This window comes from Dicentrarchus labrax, unplaced genomic scaffold (genome assembly GCF_905237075.1).
Source record: "Dicentrarchus labrax unplaced genomic scaffold, dlabrax2021, whole genome shotgun sequence".
NCBI lineage: Eukaryota > Metazoa > Chordata > Actinopteri > Moronidae > Dicentrarchus > Dicentrarchus labrax.
This window is the reverse complement of record NW_026136720.1, coordinates 27,350,815-27,370,433: the sequence shown is the minus strand read 5'-3', so window position 1 is coordinate 27,370,433 and position 19,619 is coordinate 27,350,815. Positions and strand designations below refer to the sequence as shown.

The 19,619-nt window shown below is 38.3% G+C and overlaps 1 protein-coding gene and 1 long non-coding RNA gene across 3 annotated transcripts in view; one reads left to right on the top strand and one right to left on the bottom strand.

The window, feature by feature from the left end:
• Positions 1-19,619, bottom strand: part of LOC127353805 (uncharacterized) — a 247,663-nt gene that overhangs the window by 142,483 nt on the left and 85,561 nt on the right. The window lies entirely within an intron of this gene.
• anpepb.1 (alanyl (membrane) aminopeptidase b, tandem duplicate 1) lies at positions 1,505-18,616 on the top strand. Its single transcript, XM_051383160.1, has 21 exons — positions 1,505-1,837; positions 3,501-3,804; positions 3,954-4,096; positions 4,333-4,469; positions 4,902-5,028; positions 6,211-6,365; positions 6,485-6,598; positions 6,696-6,839; positions 6,922-6,987; positions 7,448-7,513; positions 7,613-7,785; positions 8,128-8,204; positions 10,587-10,720; positions 10,857-10,912; positions 11,136-11,283; positions 11,389-11,480; positions 13,750-13,857; positions 14,883-15,050; positions 15,141-15,281; positions 16,437-16,518; positions 17,433-18,616. Exons 1-21 carry the CDS (start codon positions 1,534-1,536, stop codon positions 17,586-17,588), a joined length of 2,895 nt encoding a protein of 964 aa, XP_051239120.1. The 5' UTR covers positions 1,505-1,533; the 3' UTR covers positions 17,589-18,616.

The following is a 19,619-nucleotide window of genomic DNA, read 5'->3' as shown; positions in this document are numbered from 1 at the left end:
AGAAATAATAGGGTTGGACGTGAAGTAAAACTCAAAAGAAGTGAGAGAGAACGGGCTGTAAGGTTTCTCCTCTCCTCTTTGGTCAGTTGCTCCATCTCTACGTATGCTAAAACTTGAAGTCAAGCTTAATCAAAAAATCGTTGATATTTCTCTGTATGTCCAGTCTTGATGTGAAGCTAGCACTGATTGCTCTGGCTATGTATTTACTCTGAATGCAAGAGAGTGCTATCAATCTATAACTCAACAAGAAAGCAAATAACCATTTCCCAAAATATCAAACTATTCCTATTGCTTTAAAGGACCAGTGTGTAGGATTTAGCGGTATCTAGTAGTGGCAGATTGCAACCAACTGAATTCCGCTCGCCATCCAAGCGTCTATGGTGGCTGTAAAAACTCACAAAAAGCAAGGCCAGTGTTTGAACTAATTTCAAATATCTTAGTATTAACAAATAGAATCTATTGAACACCATCCAGGCTGCACAAGGTTGGTTGAATGCTGGAGGTGTCGGGACAAAAATGGTACTCTAGTACACATGCTCTGGAGTTGCCCAAAAATTCAGGCATTTTGGTCTTCCCTACATGCAATCGTAGAGAAAATGATCTACCAGAATATCCCGTTCACCCCTAGTCTGTTTATTTTGGGTGACCCCTCTGCATTAAGTGATCTGACCCCTCCACTTTCTAACTGGACCCAGACTGTCCTCATGTTAGGCCGGAAACTTCTGGTCAAAGAATGGAAAGCCTCCTCTGCACCAGCACTATCTTTGTGGCACACCTCTCTAGGTCAGCTGGCTGCCCTAGAACAATTGCCCTATAGGTTGCTTGATAAAGTGGAGGAACTTGAAATGGGGGAAGTATCATTCGTACACTTAGGACATTTAATGGCGTTCCGGCTCATAAACATAGCATTTAACTAGAAATCATGACTGAGGGATACATTTTGATAGAATACTGTACCCATATACAGGCAAGGTTGTAAACTCAAGTGCTCTGTGCATCACTGTCTTTTTTATTTTTATTTTATAAAATGTATTTTTAGTTTAGTTTTTGTCGATGGTCGTGTACGTCTTCCTTTCATTCTATTTGGTTGTATGTGTACTTGCTTCATTTTTCTGTTGTTTGTATGTTTAAATTTTCTGAAAAACCAATAAAGTCTTAATCATAAAAAAAATATCTTAGTAAAAAAAGTAAATTGTGTAGTTTTTATCTACATTAAGATAAATTGATAATCTTCTAGTTCCTCTGATTAACTTCTGAAAACCTTTGTTAACACTTCTTGTGCATGCCTCAGTCACAGCAGACAAAATATTTAACTTTTGTTAAGTTAAAAGTACAACAAAAGTAAAGTTAAAAGTCAGTAATTATCACTATGACAAAGTAGGTTTTGTCTTCAAAAAGTGAGGCTGGTATTTACAATCCCACTGTTAATGTATCACCTAGAACAGTAAATGGGAGGGGAGATGCTACCCATGGCTACATATAGAAGTTCACCTTCCACTCTTGCATGCAGTGTGTCAGTGTGGGGCAGACAACATGGGGAAAGGTTTCTTCATCAGTAAAGCTGTTGGGATAGCGGCTATCATCGTGGGCGCAGGGGCCCTGGCTACTATCATAGCTCTGTCTGTCGTTTACTCACAGGAAAAAGCAAAAAATAATGATAATGTCTTGCCAACGGATGGAGGAACAACATCCAAACCACCTGTCACAACAACTGCCCCATCCAATGAACCTTGGGACAAGTATCGGCTGCCAAAGAGCCTGGTGCCGGACCACTATAATGTCACCCTATGGCCACGATTGAAACAGAACTTGACAACTGGACTCTTCATCTTTACTGGTAAGATTTTATGCATAGCCAGATGTTTTTCTTTCTTACAAAGTAGTTGCATTCACCTGGTATTCAGGGTGGAAATCCAATGGAGTTTGGAGGCATTCCTTAAACAGGAAAAGGAATGGAGATAAAGACCGATAGAAGGTTGATAAGTTACAGCTGTATAATGTATATGGGTATAATGTAAAAAAAATAAAAACAAGGATTGAAAAAGAAACCTTTGGATCCTTACTCGAATATGTCTTCTTAATTTCTTTGAAAATGCATTTTTAAGTCCCTGTCCACACCTGATGCACCCATAAAGGTTCGTAAAGTTTCATACGGTCATTAAATATATATATATATATACACAACATACTTTTTTGTTTTTTATATAAGTTACAAGTTACAGTGACAGCATGCAATGATGGACATTTCTGCAAATGTGCCAGTTTAGCCATCCTGGTAAATTTTCAACTACAGTCCCTGGGAAGGTGTTATGACACCTATAAACCTTTGGTAACAACAACCTGGGAGAATTTGGTCACACCCAGACAGTCCTTCTAAATATGTTTATAAAGCCAAAATAGTGGCGTGTGCAGGGGCTTTAAATTTGCTGTTACATACTATTACCTATACTCATGAACTCCACACTCCAGAGCACATATTTGTCTGTTGTGTGATCTAAGTGAATCTAAGAATTAGGTTAACTTTTAAGAATCTACTTTTTAGTCAATTATGATTATGAATTATGATAAATTTGAGTTGTGTTTCAGGAAGAGAACCTTTTTGATATCAAATTTTATTTGCCAAGCTTGGGAGAGAGCAGTTGTTCTGGAGCTTTTCTGGACCACATTTTATGGTCATTTTCAATTAATAAATTAAATTACTTACATGAAGTCTTATTTGGTGTGTTTGTTGCAGTAACTCATAGATATACATTACATTTAGCATCCTATAAGAAAACATCCACTGTTCCAAAATGTTAGCTTTTCACAAACTAAAAAAACAGCCCTGATTTGCTTTGTGACTTTGTTTTTTTCAGATAAGGTTTTATATGATTTATTTAGCATACAAAGTAGGGGGACCCATAAAGGAAACCTTAATCCTACAATCCTTTCATGTACCCTTCCTTTCCCGTGCTAAACTCGTCTATGTTGAAAGTACAACCAAATTTTTAAAATTTTAAAACGATAACAGCAACATTTTCCAATCTTGAGTTAGCAAATGTTACCAAAATGCAAGCTATTAAGCTAGCTTTCAATTAACATAGATTAGCTATATAGTTGACTAGTGGTTTTCTAACAGAGAGGAGCAGAGCGGGTCGTCCTTGGTTCGATCCCTGGCTCCTCCTGCTACATGTCGAAGTATCATTGAGCAAGATACTGAACCCCAAATTGCTCCCGATGCCGTGCATCAGTGTGTGAATGAGTTAGTTTCTGTTCGATGGGCTTTGCCATCACTGTGTGAATGTGTGTGAAAGGGTGAATGTGGCATGTAGTGTAAAAGTGCTTTGAGTGGTTGGAAGACTAGAAAGGCGCTGTACAGGTCCAGGTCCATGTACCATTTACCATTACCGGAGCTTGCTCAACTTTTATTGGAACACAGTGCAAAAAGGGGGCAGGACTTAGGAATGGTTGATTGCGACCAGGTTTCTTACTACTGCTGATAACATTTCATGCTGTTTCAGGTCAATCCACAGTGGAGTTTGTGTGTGCTGAGGAGACTGACCTGATTCTTATCCACTCCAATAAGCTGAACTACACCAAACGTGAGAATAACCACTTGGCAAGCCTTACCTCATTAGGTGGAGTCAAAGCCCCCTCAATCAAGTCTTCCTGGCTTCAGCAGGTGACTCAGTACCTGGTCCTACAGTTGGATGGTAAACTGATGAAGGACCACAGGTACCACCTCCACACTGATTTTACTGGAGAGCTGGCCGATGACTTGGGAGGCTTCTATAGGAGTGAATACATGGAGGATGGAGTGAAAAAGTATGTGTTTAGAGTCAGATGATATGCTTTGAAACATAACTAGGGCAAAACTTGTCCTTTTTATTAATTATTCTTAATGGCAAAACATTTTGCCAAAAATATTGGGTTATTTCTTTAACATCAAGCTCAATTTGTCTATTTCCTGTCAGGGTTGTTGCTACCACTCAGATGCAGCCCACAGATGCCAGGAAGGCTTTCCCCTGTTTTGATGAGCCAGCTATGAAAGCTATTTTCCACATCACTCTGATCCACGACCTTGGAACTGTAGCTCTGTCCAATGGCGAAGAAAAAGGTTAGTTGCACTACAGTGATAACTGGACAGCATTAATTTCACAGTTGGAAGAAATCAGTGGAGTGTATGAGAAAGATAATGATGATGAAGATAAAGTGATTATGAACATAATGTGTAAAAAAAAAATTAAGATTAAAAACCTTTCAAAACTTCTTCTATTCTATTCTGTTCTATTCTCTTACCTATGTGTAATGCAAAAATTAAAATCAAATCAACGTTTCATTTCTTTTCTACAGAATCAAGCAACGTCAACATTGAAGGACATGATGTGCAGAAGACAGTTTTTCAGCCAACTGAGAAAATGTCCACCTACCTGTTGGCGTTCATTGTCAGCGACTTTTCATTCATCAATAACACCATAGATGGAGTTTTGGTAATTGATATAATAATAAAGCAACCAAGATGTGACTGTACAATATGTTACTTCTTTACACCTTCTTCACAATTTGGGTTCATATCTAAGAACAGGAAAGGAAAAAGTTAACAGAGGTTCTGCCAAATATCACTCAACACAGTTTATAGTTGTGTATTGTAACTTTAGTTCTAGTTTTCATCATCCAATTTCCAGTTGGGTTTTCCCCTACAAAATCCCTAGGTATCCACATTCCACATTCCAAACAACACAGTTAGTCTCCATTTAAGTTTCTGAGTTCAGACTTTTTCCCTTCTCCATGCACCTTTGAAGTAGGTGAAGTTGTGTTGGAAATCCCTACTCTGCTTCTACAGTGATATTCAGGCTAACAAAAATGTGCTAATGAGACTGTGTAATGTGTTTTCTTGTATGTATTGTGTGATATGTGTTTAGATCCGTATCTTCGCCCGGACACCTGCTATTGCTGCTGGGCAAGGAGACTATGCCCTTAACAAAACTGGACCCATCCTTAAATTCTTTGAGAAGTATTACAATTCCAGCTACCCTCTGCCCAAGTCTGGTAAGTCTACCATACATGACGATCTGGATATGAATGAGTCTGGTTTGAATAGATATAGTACTCCCTATGCAGTTAGCTACTATTTCTAATCCGGGAGGTTACTTTCTGTGTTTATAACCAAATGTAAAATGGAAGTTTACTTGGAAAGCTTTAGGAGGCTTGCACTGATTACCTGAATCTCTACAGCAGAGGTGGAGAGTGCAAAGTTAGCATGACCCATATAGTCAGAATCACCGTAATTGAATGGCACAGGTTGGAAAATACCAGAATTTTACTTTACCTAACCAACAATGGACTACAACACCATTATAAGCCCTCTCCATGTACAAAAGCAATGCTTTATCTTAATATGCACCTTTTTGTATGTGTCTTTGTTAAATATATCAAATTAGCCTGAATACCTCTCTTTTTTATGCTCCACCTGTATTTACTATGTAAAGTGAACACACCTAGTTATACATTAATATAACATGTCATCCCCTGATTTTAGTGCCCTCAGTGGTTCTTGCAATCATGTTTATTGCCATTATGTACATTTTTATGGTCATTCCCAAATATATCTCCTTTTGTAAACTGAGACACCGCCTGCTCTGAAGAAACAGCTGTGTCAGTTATTTTTAACACCTTATACAACGCTCATCTTTCATTCTGTTCTTATCGCTTATGTATGCAAGATGTATTTGCTAATCACATGGATGCTTGTATCTTTTGGTTTTGAAGTTTTATGACAGGGCTTTGGAAACAGGCATGATCACATGCCATTTCAATTTTTAACAGATCAAATTTTATAACTTGATTGTTATACAGTCTTTGATGACAGCTGTAGTCCGTCTTCATACAGCCTTTGTTGGCCAGCTTGTTACAGCATCCTTGATCCCCCAAATTTCTTATTCTAGGGTTAATAACAATCCGAATCGGTCAGTAGCAAAAACAAGAACTTTTATTGAATGTAATTTGATGGTGTGCAACTGCCCTCAAGGATTTATGGTGTAGCCAGCTTCTTCAACGCTTTCCCCTTCAGTACTGAACCAAACTCAAAAATTGCTGCTTTCACATAAAAGCATAAGAAAATAAGGTCCAGGTTGAAAAATACCGGTTACCCTTTAAGTTTGGTCGGCTTACACAAATTCGTTAGGAAACTTGACAGGTAATCAACCACAAATAATCTCTTTCCTAATGCAGATCAGATAGCTCTGCCAGACTTTAACGCTGGCGCCATGGAGAACTGGGGTCTGATCACATACAGAGAGACTGCACTGCTCTATGATGAAACCTTCTCCTCCAACTCCAATAAGCAGAGGATTGCTACCATCATTGCCCATGAACTGGCTCACATGGTTAGTCAGTTGGAAGAAAATTAATGGAGAATCTTGTAAAGTAGTAACCAACACAAGTCTAATCCTCAAGTCTTTACTTGGCATTGCAGTCACACATTTACTCTGTGTTGTCTCTTCAGTGGTTTGGCAATCTGGTGACACTAAGGTGGTGGAATGACTTGTGGCTAAATGAAGGTTTTGCATCCTATGTTGAGTACCTGGGAGCACATGAGGCAGAGCCTGAGTGGAACGTGGTAAGGTTTTACCTCCCACCTTGTAGCCTCAATAATCGGAATAATGAAGGATGATGGTGATAGGGAAGTTTTGACCGTCTTATTTGTCTCATAATAGAAAGACCTCATCGTGCTCAGTGACGTCCACAGGGTGTTTGCCGTCGACGCCTTGGCCTCTTCTCACCCTCTGTCCTCGAAGGAAGAGGACATCCAGAAACCCGCACAAATCAGTGAGCTGTTTGATGCCATCTCTTACAGCAAGGTAACCTCCTTAACAGCAGCAGTTCCCCATCTCTGACCCTAAGACCAGTTCCAACATTTGAAATTTGTTTGCTTATCCTCAGGGTGCATCTGTTCTGAGGATGTTGTCGGATTTCCTAACTGAAAAAGTCTTCACAATGGGACTCAGGGTAAGGACTTTATGGGGACAATATTTACCTGAAAAACACATGTTACTGTGAACCTTAGTCCTCTTTTATTGACTCAGTAAAGAATCTTGTCCGTGCATGTCCTTGGCAAATTAATTCTCTGTTAGTAATGTGGGATCTGTGCATCTGATAAAAACCTGAAAAGGCCATTTAGAAAGGAATTCCAACCGGCACTGTGATCAGTCCATTCAGCAGGTAGATTTCCTTCAAATGTGGCATGAGAACATCATCAATCAGTAATTGGCTATTTCAGTCATTTAAGTAATTATTTTCTTGCCCCTATACATGCCCCAATTGTTTAATTTATTGGTACTTAGCAAATAACAAGACCCTCTGTTGGCTGAACTGAAAATTATTTGACTCCTGTCCTGGTTCACCACAACATTTAGCAGACACACCTCCAAAGCAAAATAACAAATTGATCTCTTTGTTTTCCCTGCAGACCTACCTGGCTGAATTTGCGTTCGGGAACGCAGGCTACACAGACCTATGGAGCCATCTGCAAATGGCATGTTCTTTTCTATAGACTCTTTAGATCTGAACATTTGGCCAATGTTTTAAACAAAAGGATCTCCAGTAATTGCCAATCTACTGTCTGCTTTCACAGGCTGTTGATGCTACTGGCACTGACATCCCTGAAACTGTTAGTAACATCATGAACACATGGGTGCTGCAGATGGGCTTTCCTGTGGTTACAGTAAATACCAGTACTGGTATAATTTCCCAGAAGCACTTTCTCTTGGATCCGGACTCTGAAGTCACCACTCCATCTATCTACAAGTGTGTAGATGGCCTTTCATACTTCCCTCCCCTTAGAACAATTAATTTGTGTATTTTGTGTTTTCTTTAATACTACTGCTGCTATTTCATGTTACAGTATTACAACTCCTTCTACTATTACAGTAAACTACTGCTTATACTATAACACTTGTATTACCACTACTTTTACAGTAATACTACTATCTTCTTCTAGCAAATTCAAGGGTTATTACAAAAAATAGGATTTTTTTCATTTTAATGACATCATCATACGGCTGATACAGCTTCCATCTTCTAGTTCATATAAGAGGCAAAAGAACAACACTATATGTAGGTATATTAATGCAGTTGTTTATCCTGCAGCTATGAATGGATAGTTCCAATCAAGTGGATGAAGACTGAAACAATCCAGCATCCTAAATGGTTAAAGAATGAATCAGGTAGGTACAGATACTAATAATAATTGATTAAATAAAATTACCTGAGACTGACAGTTTAGTTCAGTTTAAGTGGTCATACATTGTTTTTTGCAATAGCTACAAGTTTGCTGCAGGCCTTCTTGGTGGTCAAGACAAGTCAGATTTATTAACATATTCCTTGATTGCAAGTGTCAAAGGACTTGACTAATCAGCACCCAATTATAAGTGAAAATCTAGCTAAATTTAATTTGAAGGTCAAGTGTGTAACATTTAAATTAATTCAGTTCAATTCAATGTTATTTGTATAGCGCCAATTCATAACAGAAGTTATCTCAGGACACTTTTCAAATAGAGCTCTAGGAGGGTGGTCGTCTGTCTCGACCAGTTGGGGTGAGAGAGCGTGTGTGAGACAGAGGGAGAGAGAGAGAGAGAGAGAGAGAGAGAGAGAGAGAGAGAGAGAGAGAGAGACAGACAGACAGACAGACAGACAGAAAGACAGACAGAGGTGCACAGCAAGAACAGTAGCAACAACTACACTAATAGTAGTGACTGATGATGACAACAATGAAGAAGACGACGATGACAACGATGGGGGACAATGAGCAGTGATTATAGTAATAATAGTATCTGTAGTAATAATAATAATAATAATAATAATATCAGTGATTAGGAGCATCTACTGGCAGAAATATAATATTAAAATATTGATAGGTATGTTTTCATTAGTGTATAATCACCTGAATATAGGAATCATTAAGCCAGGAAGGGACAAACCAAACACTGGCTTTAAATAGGGCAGTTTCTTGCCCACCGTAGTTTCTCCTTTTGAGTGTTACACTGCTACTAAATCCTACACACTGGTTCTTTGATTTATTCCTCAGACTCCAGCATATTGATTACTATATTATACTATATAATTATTATAAATTTTGTATTTCATCACAAACACGGACAGACAGATCTCTCATATTAGGAGTTCTCTTTGTTCCTTCCTTGCTTTTAGCAGCTTTGTGAAGAGGCGATTCTTAGTTAGACATTTTTAGTTCCATTTAGGAGGACTCCTTGTGGTAAAATAAGATTATCAGAATCAGAATCAGAATCAGAAATACTTTAATAATCCCAGGGGGAAATTACTTATTGTGATAAGGCCCTAGATCCTTTTGTCATTTTCCTCCAGTCTCTCTCATTCGCCCTCTTGTATCTGAAGTTTATCAGGTGGAATTAGTGTATACTGCCTCAGGATAAGTGTGGTTGATTGTTTTTGCTCAAAGTTTAAACATTTTTAATGTCATATCATATGAGTGCTAATGGGTGGATTTGTGAAAGGGCTGTACAGACCAGAGCAGGTAGAGGAAACCATAATTAAGAGTAACAACATCACACTACCTGCCTTTGGTTCTAATATTTCACACAGGCATGAGGTCCCCACCAGAGAAGTGCAATTATTTTTATATTTTAGGCATTTGGACAAACAACAATTCTGCCATTTTTCTGGCGACAGTCTCGTCCTCACATGGTACTGCAACTGAAAGCACAGATTAACTTGAAAAGTCTGGCTGTCTGGCTCATATCTTGGCAGAAAGCTCCAACATCAGAGACTGAAGAGTTCACTGGCTAATTTTGCTGAAAATCATTGACACTGTTAAAGCTGCAGTAGGTAACTCATATAAATTACTTTTTGTCATATTTTCTAAAACTTTCACTATATCCTGAGAGTTGCACATTAGACAGATGACAAAAAATCTAATGGTATTTTCAAGAATTAGGGCTGTCACATTTTATTCAAGATACAAACAATTTTGTTGTTTATTTTTTTAGTGTACTGACATGTTCAAAGCCAGCAGAGGGTACTTCACAATCATCTTGATTATCTATCATATTGACCTGTCACACTAGCGAGCAAAGACTTTGTACAAAGCAGCACTATGTGCTCTGAGATAATTTTTTCATTTTCATTTTAATTTTTTTTTGTGTGCCATTTCAATTTGTTTGAACTTGATTGAAGAATCTGTCACATCTGAACGAAAACAACTAATCAGAGCCAAGAAAGATAGTTGATTGTCATTCCCAGGTCATCAAATTTAGATGCGTTGGGATCGTTGGGAATGAAAACTCAACAATCAACTATTTCTTGGCTCTGAATATTTGTTTTTTGCGGTGCATTCTGCAAATACCATTAGGAGCACTAGGAGGATGAGCCAGAGGAACCTGATTTCTGTGATTTAATCACAGATTATCTGTCTCCTGTTGGATATAGTGAAAGTTTCAGCAAATATGATAAAAACAATTTTTTGTAAAAGTTACATACTGCAGCTTTAATAGAATAAAATCTATCGAATGATTTACATTCTCTTCTTGTACACAACAATAATGACTAACTTCAACCCCTCCTTCCTTCTGTAGTTACAATCGATGAGATGAAAGTATCAGGGTCAGACTGGGTGCTGGCCAACATCAATGTGGTGGGTTACTACAGAGTCAACTATGACCAGGGCAATTGGGAACGACTCCTCGGTGTTCTGAGCACCAATCACGTGGTAAGACACAACTTTCTGATGCATGGTTACCTGCAAATTTTGTATTACCTCTTTATTCCTACACTTATTATGAACATGCATATTGACCTGAGTAGTTTTAATAGTAGTAAATGGGACATTGCTCTTGTTTTTCAAGGCTATTCCAGTGATCAACAGAGCTCAGTTGGTGGATGATGCCTTCAACCTGGCTAGGTAAGTTCTACTAATGCAGCATTATATACAGATGAATCTAGTAAGAATAATCATCTGGAATTACTGAGAAATAATAACTTTCTGACTTACTGACTTTCTTCTCATTACTTACTGTATTGTGTATGTGTAAAACTGAGAAAATCTTCAAGACTATTAATAAATGATGATTAAAATATAGAAACTAGGATCTCCCATTAATTTTCACAATCTTTTAACCCCAAAGAGCAAAGATCATCTCTACAGTGCTGGCCCTCAGAACCACCAAGTACCTGAACAAGGAGAGAGAATATATGCCCTGGGAGTCGGCTGTGGGCAACCTCGACTTCTTCTACCTCATGTTTGACCGCAGTGAGGTTTATGGTCCCATGCAGGTGTTCTTTCTTTCAGCCAAACATATCAGCATGAAAATCAAAGAATCGAAACATAAATAAAATCTAACTGTCATAAAATGATCATATCTTTTCTTTGTTTTTTAGGATTATCTGAGGAATCAGGTCACCCCTCTGTTTACACACTACAAGAGCCTTACAGACAACTGGAAAAATGTACCTGTTGGACACATGGACCAGTGAGTAAAGAGAAATACCTGAACATTACTGGTCTGGATAATATACTTTTTAGAGAGGCAATAACAAAACATGACAGTTGCAAACTAGAAAGTTGAACATTAAATGTTCACAACAAAATTCACTTGCAACTGGATGTTGCACTAGAGCACCAAAACAATGGGACAAAAATACAATAAAACTACCAAAACGTTTTTCCACAGTCTTTCCCCAACAATCACCAACACTGGTTTGGTCAAAATAAAAATAAAAATAGTTAAAAGGGTTGCAATGGCTACGTAAGCTAACGTTAATCCTTGGGGACAAATGCATCCGTCATAGTACCTCCACTAAAAGTGCTTGTTTTTGCCACTGACAGGCTGACATTGTTACGGAGTTACAGAGATAGACCTTTAAACAATCACCAGACTCCATAGACAAAAACAATAATTTTACTTCACATATCATTTCAACATCATAACCTTTATTAAAGTGGACAAATAATTTGTTAGTCTTTCCACTGTTCCAACAATCACCATTTCTGGTTTGGTGGAAATAAATCCTTAATGCACTGACATAGACGGTAAAAACAACAGTTTCAGTCCCTCTACTCAGCTGCACACGGAACAGATCGGCTATGTAAACCATCCAAAGACAGGCTGCGATAGCAACACAGGCAGGGAGTGTGACACCATGACTCCACTGTATCTTACATAGATGATAGTGGTTTGCTGCTATATTAATGTTATAAATATATAACCTTTAACCCTCGTATTGTCTTCCCGTTTACTATGCACCTTTTGTCCTCCCGGGTCAAACTGACCCGGTCTGTTTTGACTGCTTATAAAGCATGAGGTATAAAATGATCACCAATATTTTTGTTTGACCTTTTTAGTGAACTTGTTTCCAACACATTAAGATATATTTTGCACTTTGCACTGTAATGTATGGTATGATAGACCTCATTTACATAAAATTACAAATAATTTTTGAGTAAAAAAAGCACAAATTGTGAATTATTTTCACAATGGTTATGATCAATTCAATTTCAATTCAATTTTATTTGTATAGCGCCAATTCATAACAGAAGTTATCTCAGGACACTTTTCAAATAGAGCAGGTCTAGACCGAACTCTTTAAAACATTATTTACAGAGACCCAACAGTACCACCATGAGCAATTTAATAACTTTAACCAGAGCTGTCTCTGTGCTATGATGAACTCTAAATCCTGACTGAAAATCCTTAAATAAACTATTGTTATGTAGAAAGTCACACAACTCTTTGGCGAATACTTTCTCCAGAATTCCCCAATTGGAGAAAGGCATATCAAGGATGTCAGAGTCAGTTGAGTCTAAGGGCAACTGGACGTGGTGTAGTTCCTTGAAGATGTACCACATAAAAGGTGTGAAATTAACATGTTTACAACTGTGTAGCTTGGAAATCGTGTGTTGTCTGGAGGCTGAATGCACATCAGAGGTTGTATATTTTACAAATTTACAAATTCTGCTATCCAAAGTGATGCACATCTGAGAGTTGGAAGTTGCTTTGAATTGTGTGTGTGTGTGTGTGTGTGTGTGTGTGTGTGTGTGTGTGTGTGTGTGTGTGTGTGTGTGTTAATGCGTGCATGTTTGTGTGTGTGTGTGTCCCTGTGTGTGTCTTTGTGAGTGTGTGTGTCCCTGTGTGTGTGTGTTTGTTGTGCTGGAAAGCGCAAACTGTGACCTATTGCACCACTAAATGTGGCTGGGTCAAATTGACCCGGGAAGACCACAGGTGTTAAAAATTTTAATATAATACACATAATTCAACAAATATAGTCATAATTAATTTGACTTGCAAAGAGCATAGCAGGGAACAGTCCATGTAATTTTCAGACTTTTATATGGAAGAAAACCAAAGTTATGACATTTTAGATTTTGAAATCGGGTCAAATTGACCTGAAGACCACATGAGGGTTTAAAAACAGCGCTACATGTCTCTTTTATATTTTAACCGTCTCTAAAGTGTGGTTGTCTTTTCAACACAGACAAGCCTAGCACATAGCATATTTAAGTACAGGAAAGGAGAAACTTAACAGAGGTTCTGACCAAGGCTTGCTCAACTGTTATTGGAGCACAGAGCAAAAAGGGGTGGGCTTAGGAAGGGCTGTTGTAACAACAGCTCTCTTGCTCCTTGTAAAACACTGCAGAAACACCCTGCTGTTTGACTTTCTCTGTTCCCACCCGTACTCTTCATGTTTTCTGTCTGTCCTCCTCTTAATACTCCTTCTCCATCCTGTTTCTCCTTTCTCCAGGTATAATCAGGTGAATGCTATCAGCCTGGCTTGCAGGACAGGCCTCAGGGAATGCCAAAACCTGACCAACCAATGGTTCAATCAATGGATGGAGACTAAACTCAACCCGTGAGTGTGTACTTATTTTCTATCCAAAATATTTAAAATTCAATTCAATTAAATTCAATTTTATGTGTATAGCGCCAATTCATAACAGAAGTTATCTCAGGACACTTTTCAAATGGGGCAGGTCTAGACTGAACTCCTTATAACATTATTTACAGAGACCCAACAGTACCACCATGAGCAAGCACTTTGCAACGGGGGCAAGGAAAAACTGCCTGTTAAAAGGCAGAAACCTAGAACAGATCCTTCGGTTCTAGGTGGGTGGTCATCTGCGAGAGAGAGAGAGAGAGAGAGAGAGAGAGAGAGAGAGAGAGAGAGAGAGAGAGAGAGAGAGAGAGAGAGAGAGAGAGAGACAAACAGACAGACAGGTGCACAGCAACAACAGTAGCAACAACTTCACTAATAGTAGTGACTGATGATGATGAACATGAAGAAGACGACGACGACGACGACAACAACAACGATGGGGGACAACGAGCAGCAACAACAGCAACAACAGTAACCATAGCAATAATAATACTTATAATAATAATAACAATAATATCAGTGATATTAGCAATGGCAGTCAAGCAGGACCATGGCAGGAGGCTCCACCAGGATCCATGAGAACCTGTGAGACGAGAAAGCACAAGAACGGAAGAAGTGAAGTTGGTAACATGCATTAATGGGACATCAATGAGTGCAGAAAGAGAGAGAGAGGAAAAGAGGAGCTCAGTGCATCATGGGAAATCCCCCGATAGTCTAGGCCTATAGCAGCATGACTAAGGGATGGTTCAGGACTCACCTGATCCAGCCCTAACTATAAGCTTTATCAAAGAGGAATGTCTTAAGCCTACTCTTGAATGTGGTGAGGGTGTCTGCCTCCCGAACCACAACTGGAAGCTGGTTCCACAGGAGAGGAGCTTGGTAGCTGAAGGCTCTGGCTCCTGTTCTACTTTTAGAGAAGTAGCCCTGCATTCAGAGAACGCAGTGTACCATCTGTCCATCACCATAATCCGCTGAAACTTAACAATGTCATCATTCTATAGGATCCACCCCAACCTGCGTTCCACTGTGTACTGCAACGCCATCGCAGCAGGGGGCGCTAAAGAGTGGGAGTTTGCTTGGTCACAGTTTAAGAATGCCAGCATTGCCATTGAAGCTGACAAACTCCGCTATGCCCTGGCCTGCACGAAGCAACCCTGGCTGCTTAACAGGTCTGCTCACAGAGAGCCTTGTTAATACAATCATACAGTATATACAACGTATAATTGACAATGACTGATGTATGTGAATGTACTGTTCAGGTACCTGGAGTACACTCTGGACCCAAACATGATCCGAAAGCAGGATGCCACTTCCACCATTGTCTACATTGCCAACAATGTAATTGGTCAGTCTCTGGCGTGGGACTTTGTAAGGGCTCGATGGTCATACATTTTCACTCAGTGAGTACAGCACAATACTTTTTTGTTGCTAACATTATTGCATTACCATGAAACAGAGTTGTAGTCCATAGCTCAGTCTGTTTATCACTGAAATTTGTCCATGACGATTTTAAATGGGCTTTACAGTTCTGAGTAAAAGGTTGTTATAAATACAGATATATGGCGTGATAGGTAACACATCTCTGTGACCTATGATTTCCACATGCTGAACTGAAGCACAGTCACACAATAAAAAATCCCTTGTCACATAATCACATAACAGCAGTGGGGCAGTTTTACTGTCAAGTTTATTATCAGTGACAGCTTTATTGACCAAGCATGCTCAGTGTAATTCAAAACTCTGCCTCATGTGACTTTTGGTCTTGACCCCTCATAAACCACACAGTCCTCTTGGTGTAAAACGGGTGCGTGTTTCCCTACAGCTGAATGAATATGTAAACTTGCTCTTGTTTTTCTGATAAGAAAAAAAGATAAAAGAAAAAAATGAACATTGAACATTCAGAGTGTGCCCAATGTCCGACCCTGCAAAGGATAAGCAGTTTAGATGACAGCACTGTGTAACTATTTATGCCACTTTAATCATGCTCTGTGAAACATCCAATTCTAGAATGATATAAAGTCAGTCAGGCTACCTCTTGTATAGTAGCTATGATTGACTCTTAGCAATGATAAATAATTAATTACTTTGGTACCATATTTTTAACAATTGTGTAAGTGAGCAGCATCTTAATATAAATTGTTTTTTTGCCTACTGTCAGACATTTAAAGCTGCAGTAGATCATTCCTCTGGCTCCTCCTAGTGCTCCCAGTGGCATTTGCAAGAATCAACCAGGCCAGAATGAAAACAACGTATTTGTTACGCGTACTGTATATCTGCACACTTCAACTTAAGTCAAATCCAGTCAAACTTGTATATAATATAATATATAATAAGGATATTAAAAAAAAGATAGAAGCTGTACAGTATATATTACATTCACAAAAATGGTTGGCATAAATGTAGGCCTTTATCAGAATCGCTGTCTCTTTGATTAACAGTACATTCCACAGCTGATCCAATTCTCAATGAAAGGAAAGATTTGAACAATTACTATTAATTTGCATACAGATTGTCCTGATTGCCCGTTAATGTCTTGGCTTTGTTTTCACTCATAGGTATGGTGGCGGATCCTTCTCCTTCTCCAACCTCGTCAACGGAGTCACAGAGCGCTTTTCCACAGAGTACGAGCTTCAACAGGTTAGATAATCTAGATTTTTTTGTCTACAGTGCCCACAATCAAACACATTTGTATTTAGTATTAAAGATGTTCATGTTTTAATATTGTTTTACCTTTGACTCATTATGTATTGCAATGCTATCAGATTAGATTAGATTAGATTAGATTAGATGACAGCAGGTGTGCAAGTCCTGAGTCATTGTCTAGTCTCAAGGCAATTGTTTCAAATCCTGGGGCCAAGACTTTACAACCAATTTAAAGCTGCAGTAGGTCATTAAAAAAATAATTTGTCATATTTGCTGGGTTCTTAACTTTTGTTGGAGGCTTGAAGATAGTTGATTGTTAAGTCTCATTCCCAGGGTCTCAATTTTCTGTATTTAAGAGTCAACAACAAACTATCTTCCTTGGCTTTGATTGGTTGTTTTCATTCAGGCCCGGTGGATTCTTGCAAATGCCATTAGGAGCACTAGGAGGAGCCAGAGGAACCTGATTTTTTCACAGATTATCTGTCTCATGTACTACTGTCAAAGTCAAGTGAAAGTTTTAGCAAATATGACAAAAAGTTATTTTTATAAAAAATTATCTATGCAGCTTTAAAGTCTAAAATTAATTAAATGAGGCACTAATGAAGCTCTAATGCTGTAGTGGATTTTTTTCTTAATTTAATGCAAAGTCAAAATCTGTTTAAAATTAAGAAATCCCAAGTAATTTGCTAAACCCCTCCCACAAACAGGGACTTTCCAATCATAGTTTAACACAATGTGATTATTCGAGTGGCTGTATTTTTACCTATTTGTTATGTTTGCTGTACATACATTGTTCGGAGATCTATTGCATCTTTTTCAAAGTCAAGGGAAGGGTCTAACAAAAATAAAGTAGGCTGCCTCACCTCCCCAATCCAGACACTCATTTTATCTTTTGCTTGTTGTAACAGCTGAAGCAGTTCAAGGAAGATAACGCTGAAGTTGGTTTCGGCTCCGGGACCCTGGCTGTGGATCAGTCTATTGAGAGAACAATTGCCAACATTAAATGGATCGCAGAGAACAAGCAGAATGTTCTGGACTGGTTCAAGGCTGAAGAAAAGCCCTAATGGTGCCTTACATTAGTTCTACTTTTACTTTCTGTAATTCATTTTATTTTTTTCATAAAAATGAATTTTGCTTGGTGGAAGATTTCACACAACATCAACTGAAAGCAGATTACTCTAGCTCTGCTTGACAGAGGTAGTATGAATCTTGAAAAAAAATTTTTTACAAATATAATCCGATATTTGAAATAAACAAAGTTTGCTCGCCTAAGCTTTGTTGCATCTCAGTTTGGTTGAAATTAAGCTTAAAAAAGAGAATTACAGTGTATCTCAAATTCTTGGGATTGGGAGTACTAATTAAAAATTAAATGTTAGAAAGCGGGCTAAAGAGGACATTTTTAATTTAATCTAGTTGTTTTCCTGAAATGACAAAATTGCATCCTCTTTGGCCTTCAGTTAATATCAGCTGAGGAAAGATCCAAATTAGCTGCATTTTTGTACTGTGCTTTTCTCTGTATTTAACATGGCGAAGCTTTATGTACTTTATTCTATTTTTTAACATGTCACTTTAGGGGCTCTGTAATTTCAAGAGTAAATGTAAAATGTAAAGATATTACCCCTCAAAATACAAAATCATTTATGATCAAACTGGATTGCTGTTGAAGAATTCCTTTATTTATTATTTAAATTCTACAAAAGCTTTATTTTTTTCTGGTTATGATAGCTGTCTGCTATGAACATCACGAGTCAGCCTGAACCAGGTATTATTATGTTTCTACCTTTGTTTGGATAAAAGAAGGGAATCCCTGACAATCCCTGCCACGGTTATCATCTATGTTTGGATCAATCTAAAAAATATAGCTGTGGCCATACATATTACTTGCAAAAGCTTTACAGCTAATGCACACTAAAGGATTATGTACAATTTTGTAAACTGGATATAATGTCAATATGTGCACAGGTTATTACTGTACATCTGAAGGTAAAAAAATTATCACTTTACACACGATTCCCATCTTGTGCTGACACTTTAGACATTTGAAGGCAACAATCATACTGTATGGAATGAGAATAAACATGTTTGTTAAGAATTTACTGTTGTGCTCTATTTGAATCTGAATGTACAGTATTTCTGCTTATTCTGTACTGATTATTCTAAGACATCTAGACAACTATAGTTTGCCCAACAAACGGGAAGTGGGAGGAAGTGTGTGCGCACTTACACACACACATACACACACACGTCTCTTATTTGCTTTAATTACTAAAATTACAGCCTCACAATCAGAAATATTTTATTGATCCCCGAGGGGAAATTAGTTCGTTACAGCTGCTCAAGGTGCTCACACAAAAGAAAACATACCGCTTTGCATGCTTTTCTTGCCACCACCAAGTGTAGCTGTGCAAAATCCTAAACTTTACTCAACTTAATTAGTCCCACTCAGTCTGCACGCCAAATCAAATTCAAAATGATTAATTTCTCTGTTTTGGGGTAAGCATAGTTAGGGTCACAGTCAGTCCTCTCTGTGAGGCACGGGCAAGCCAACCCTATATATCACATAGTTACTGCTGTTTTGCCCGAAACTACATGGGATTAGCATAAAGTGGGTGTCCCCCACCATTTTCATTCAGATATCTCAAGGTCAGAGGTCAAGGGATCAATTGCCATGCTAGTTTTTCATCGCCAAAACTTTGGAGTGTTATTTAGCTGCCTTATTTAGAATTTGGTGGCATCTAGCGGTGTAACTGCAACTCACTTGCTTCACCCTCTCTTTCCAAGTGCGAGAGAGAAACTATGTGGCTGTGAAACACGCCAAAAGTCACAAATGCCCCTTTCTACAGCCAGTGTTTGGTTTGTCTATTCTGGGCATGGGGGTTCAATATGTAACCACTGTTATCTGTAGATAAAAACGGCTACTTCTAAGGTAAGAAAAAAGAAAAATCTTATTTTCATGTGATTGTGATTATACACTAATGAAAATTCAATTCAATTCAATTCAATTCAATTCAATTTTATTTGTATAGTGCCAATTCATAACAGAAGTTATCTCAGGACACTTTTCAAATAGAACAGGTCTAGACCAAACTCCTCAT

Bases quoted from the DNA above. Each gene is read 5' to 3' on its own strand.
- anpepb.1 (XM_051383160.1), top strand. From the start codon at position 1,534: ATGGGGAAAGGTTTCTTCATCAGTAAAGCTGTTGGGATAGCGGCTATC. The intron at 3,805-3,953 runs GTATGTGTTTAG...ATTTCCTGTCAG, and splicing joins ATGGAGGATGGAGTGAAAAA to GGTTGTTGCTACCACTCAGA. The intron at 15,282-16,436 runs GTGAGTACAGCA...TTTCACTCATAG, and splicing joins TGGTCATACATTTTCACTCA to GTATGGTGGCGGATCCTTCT.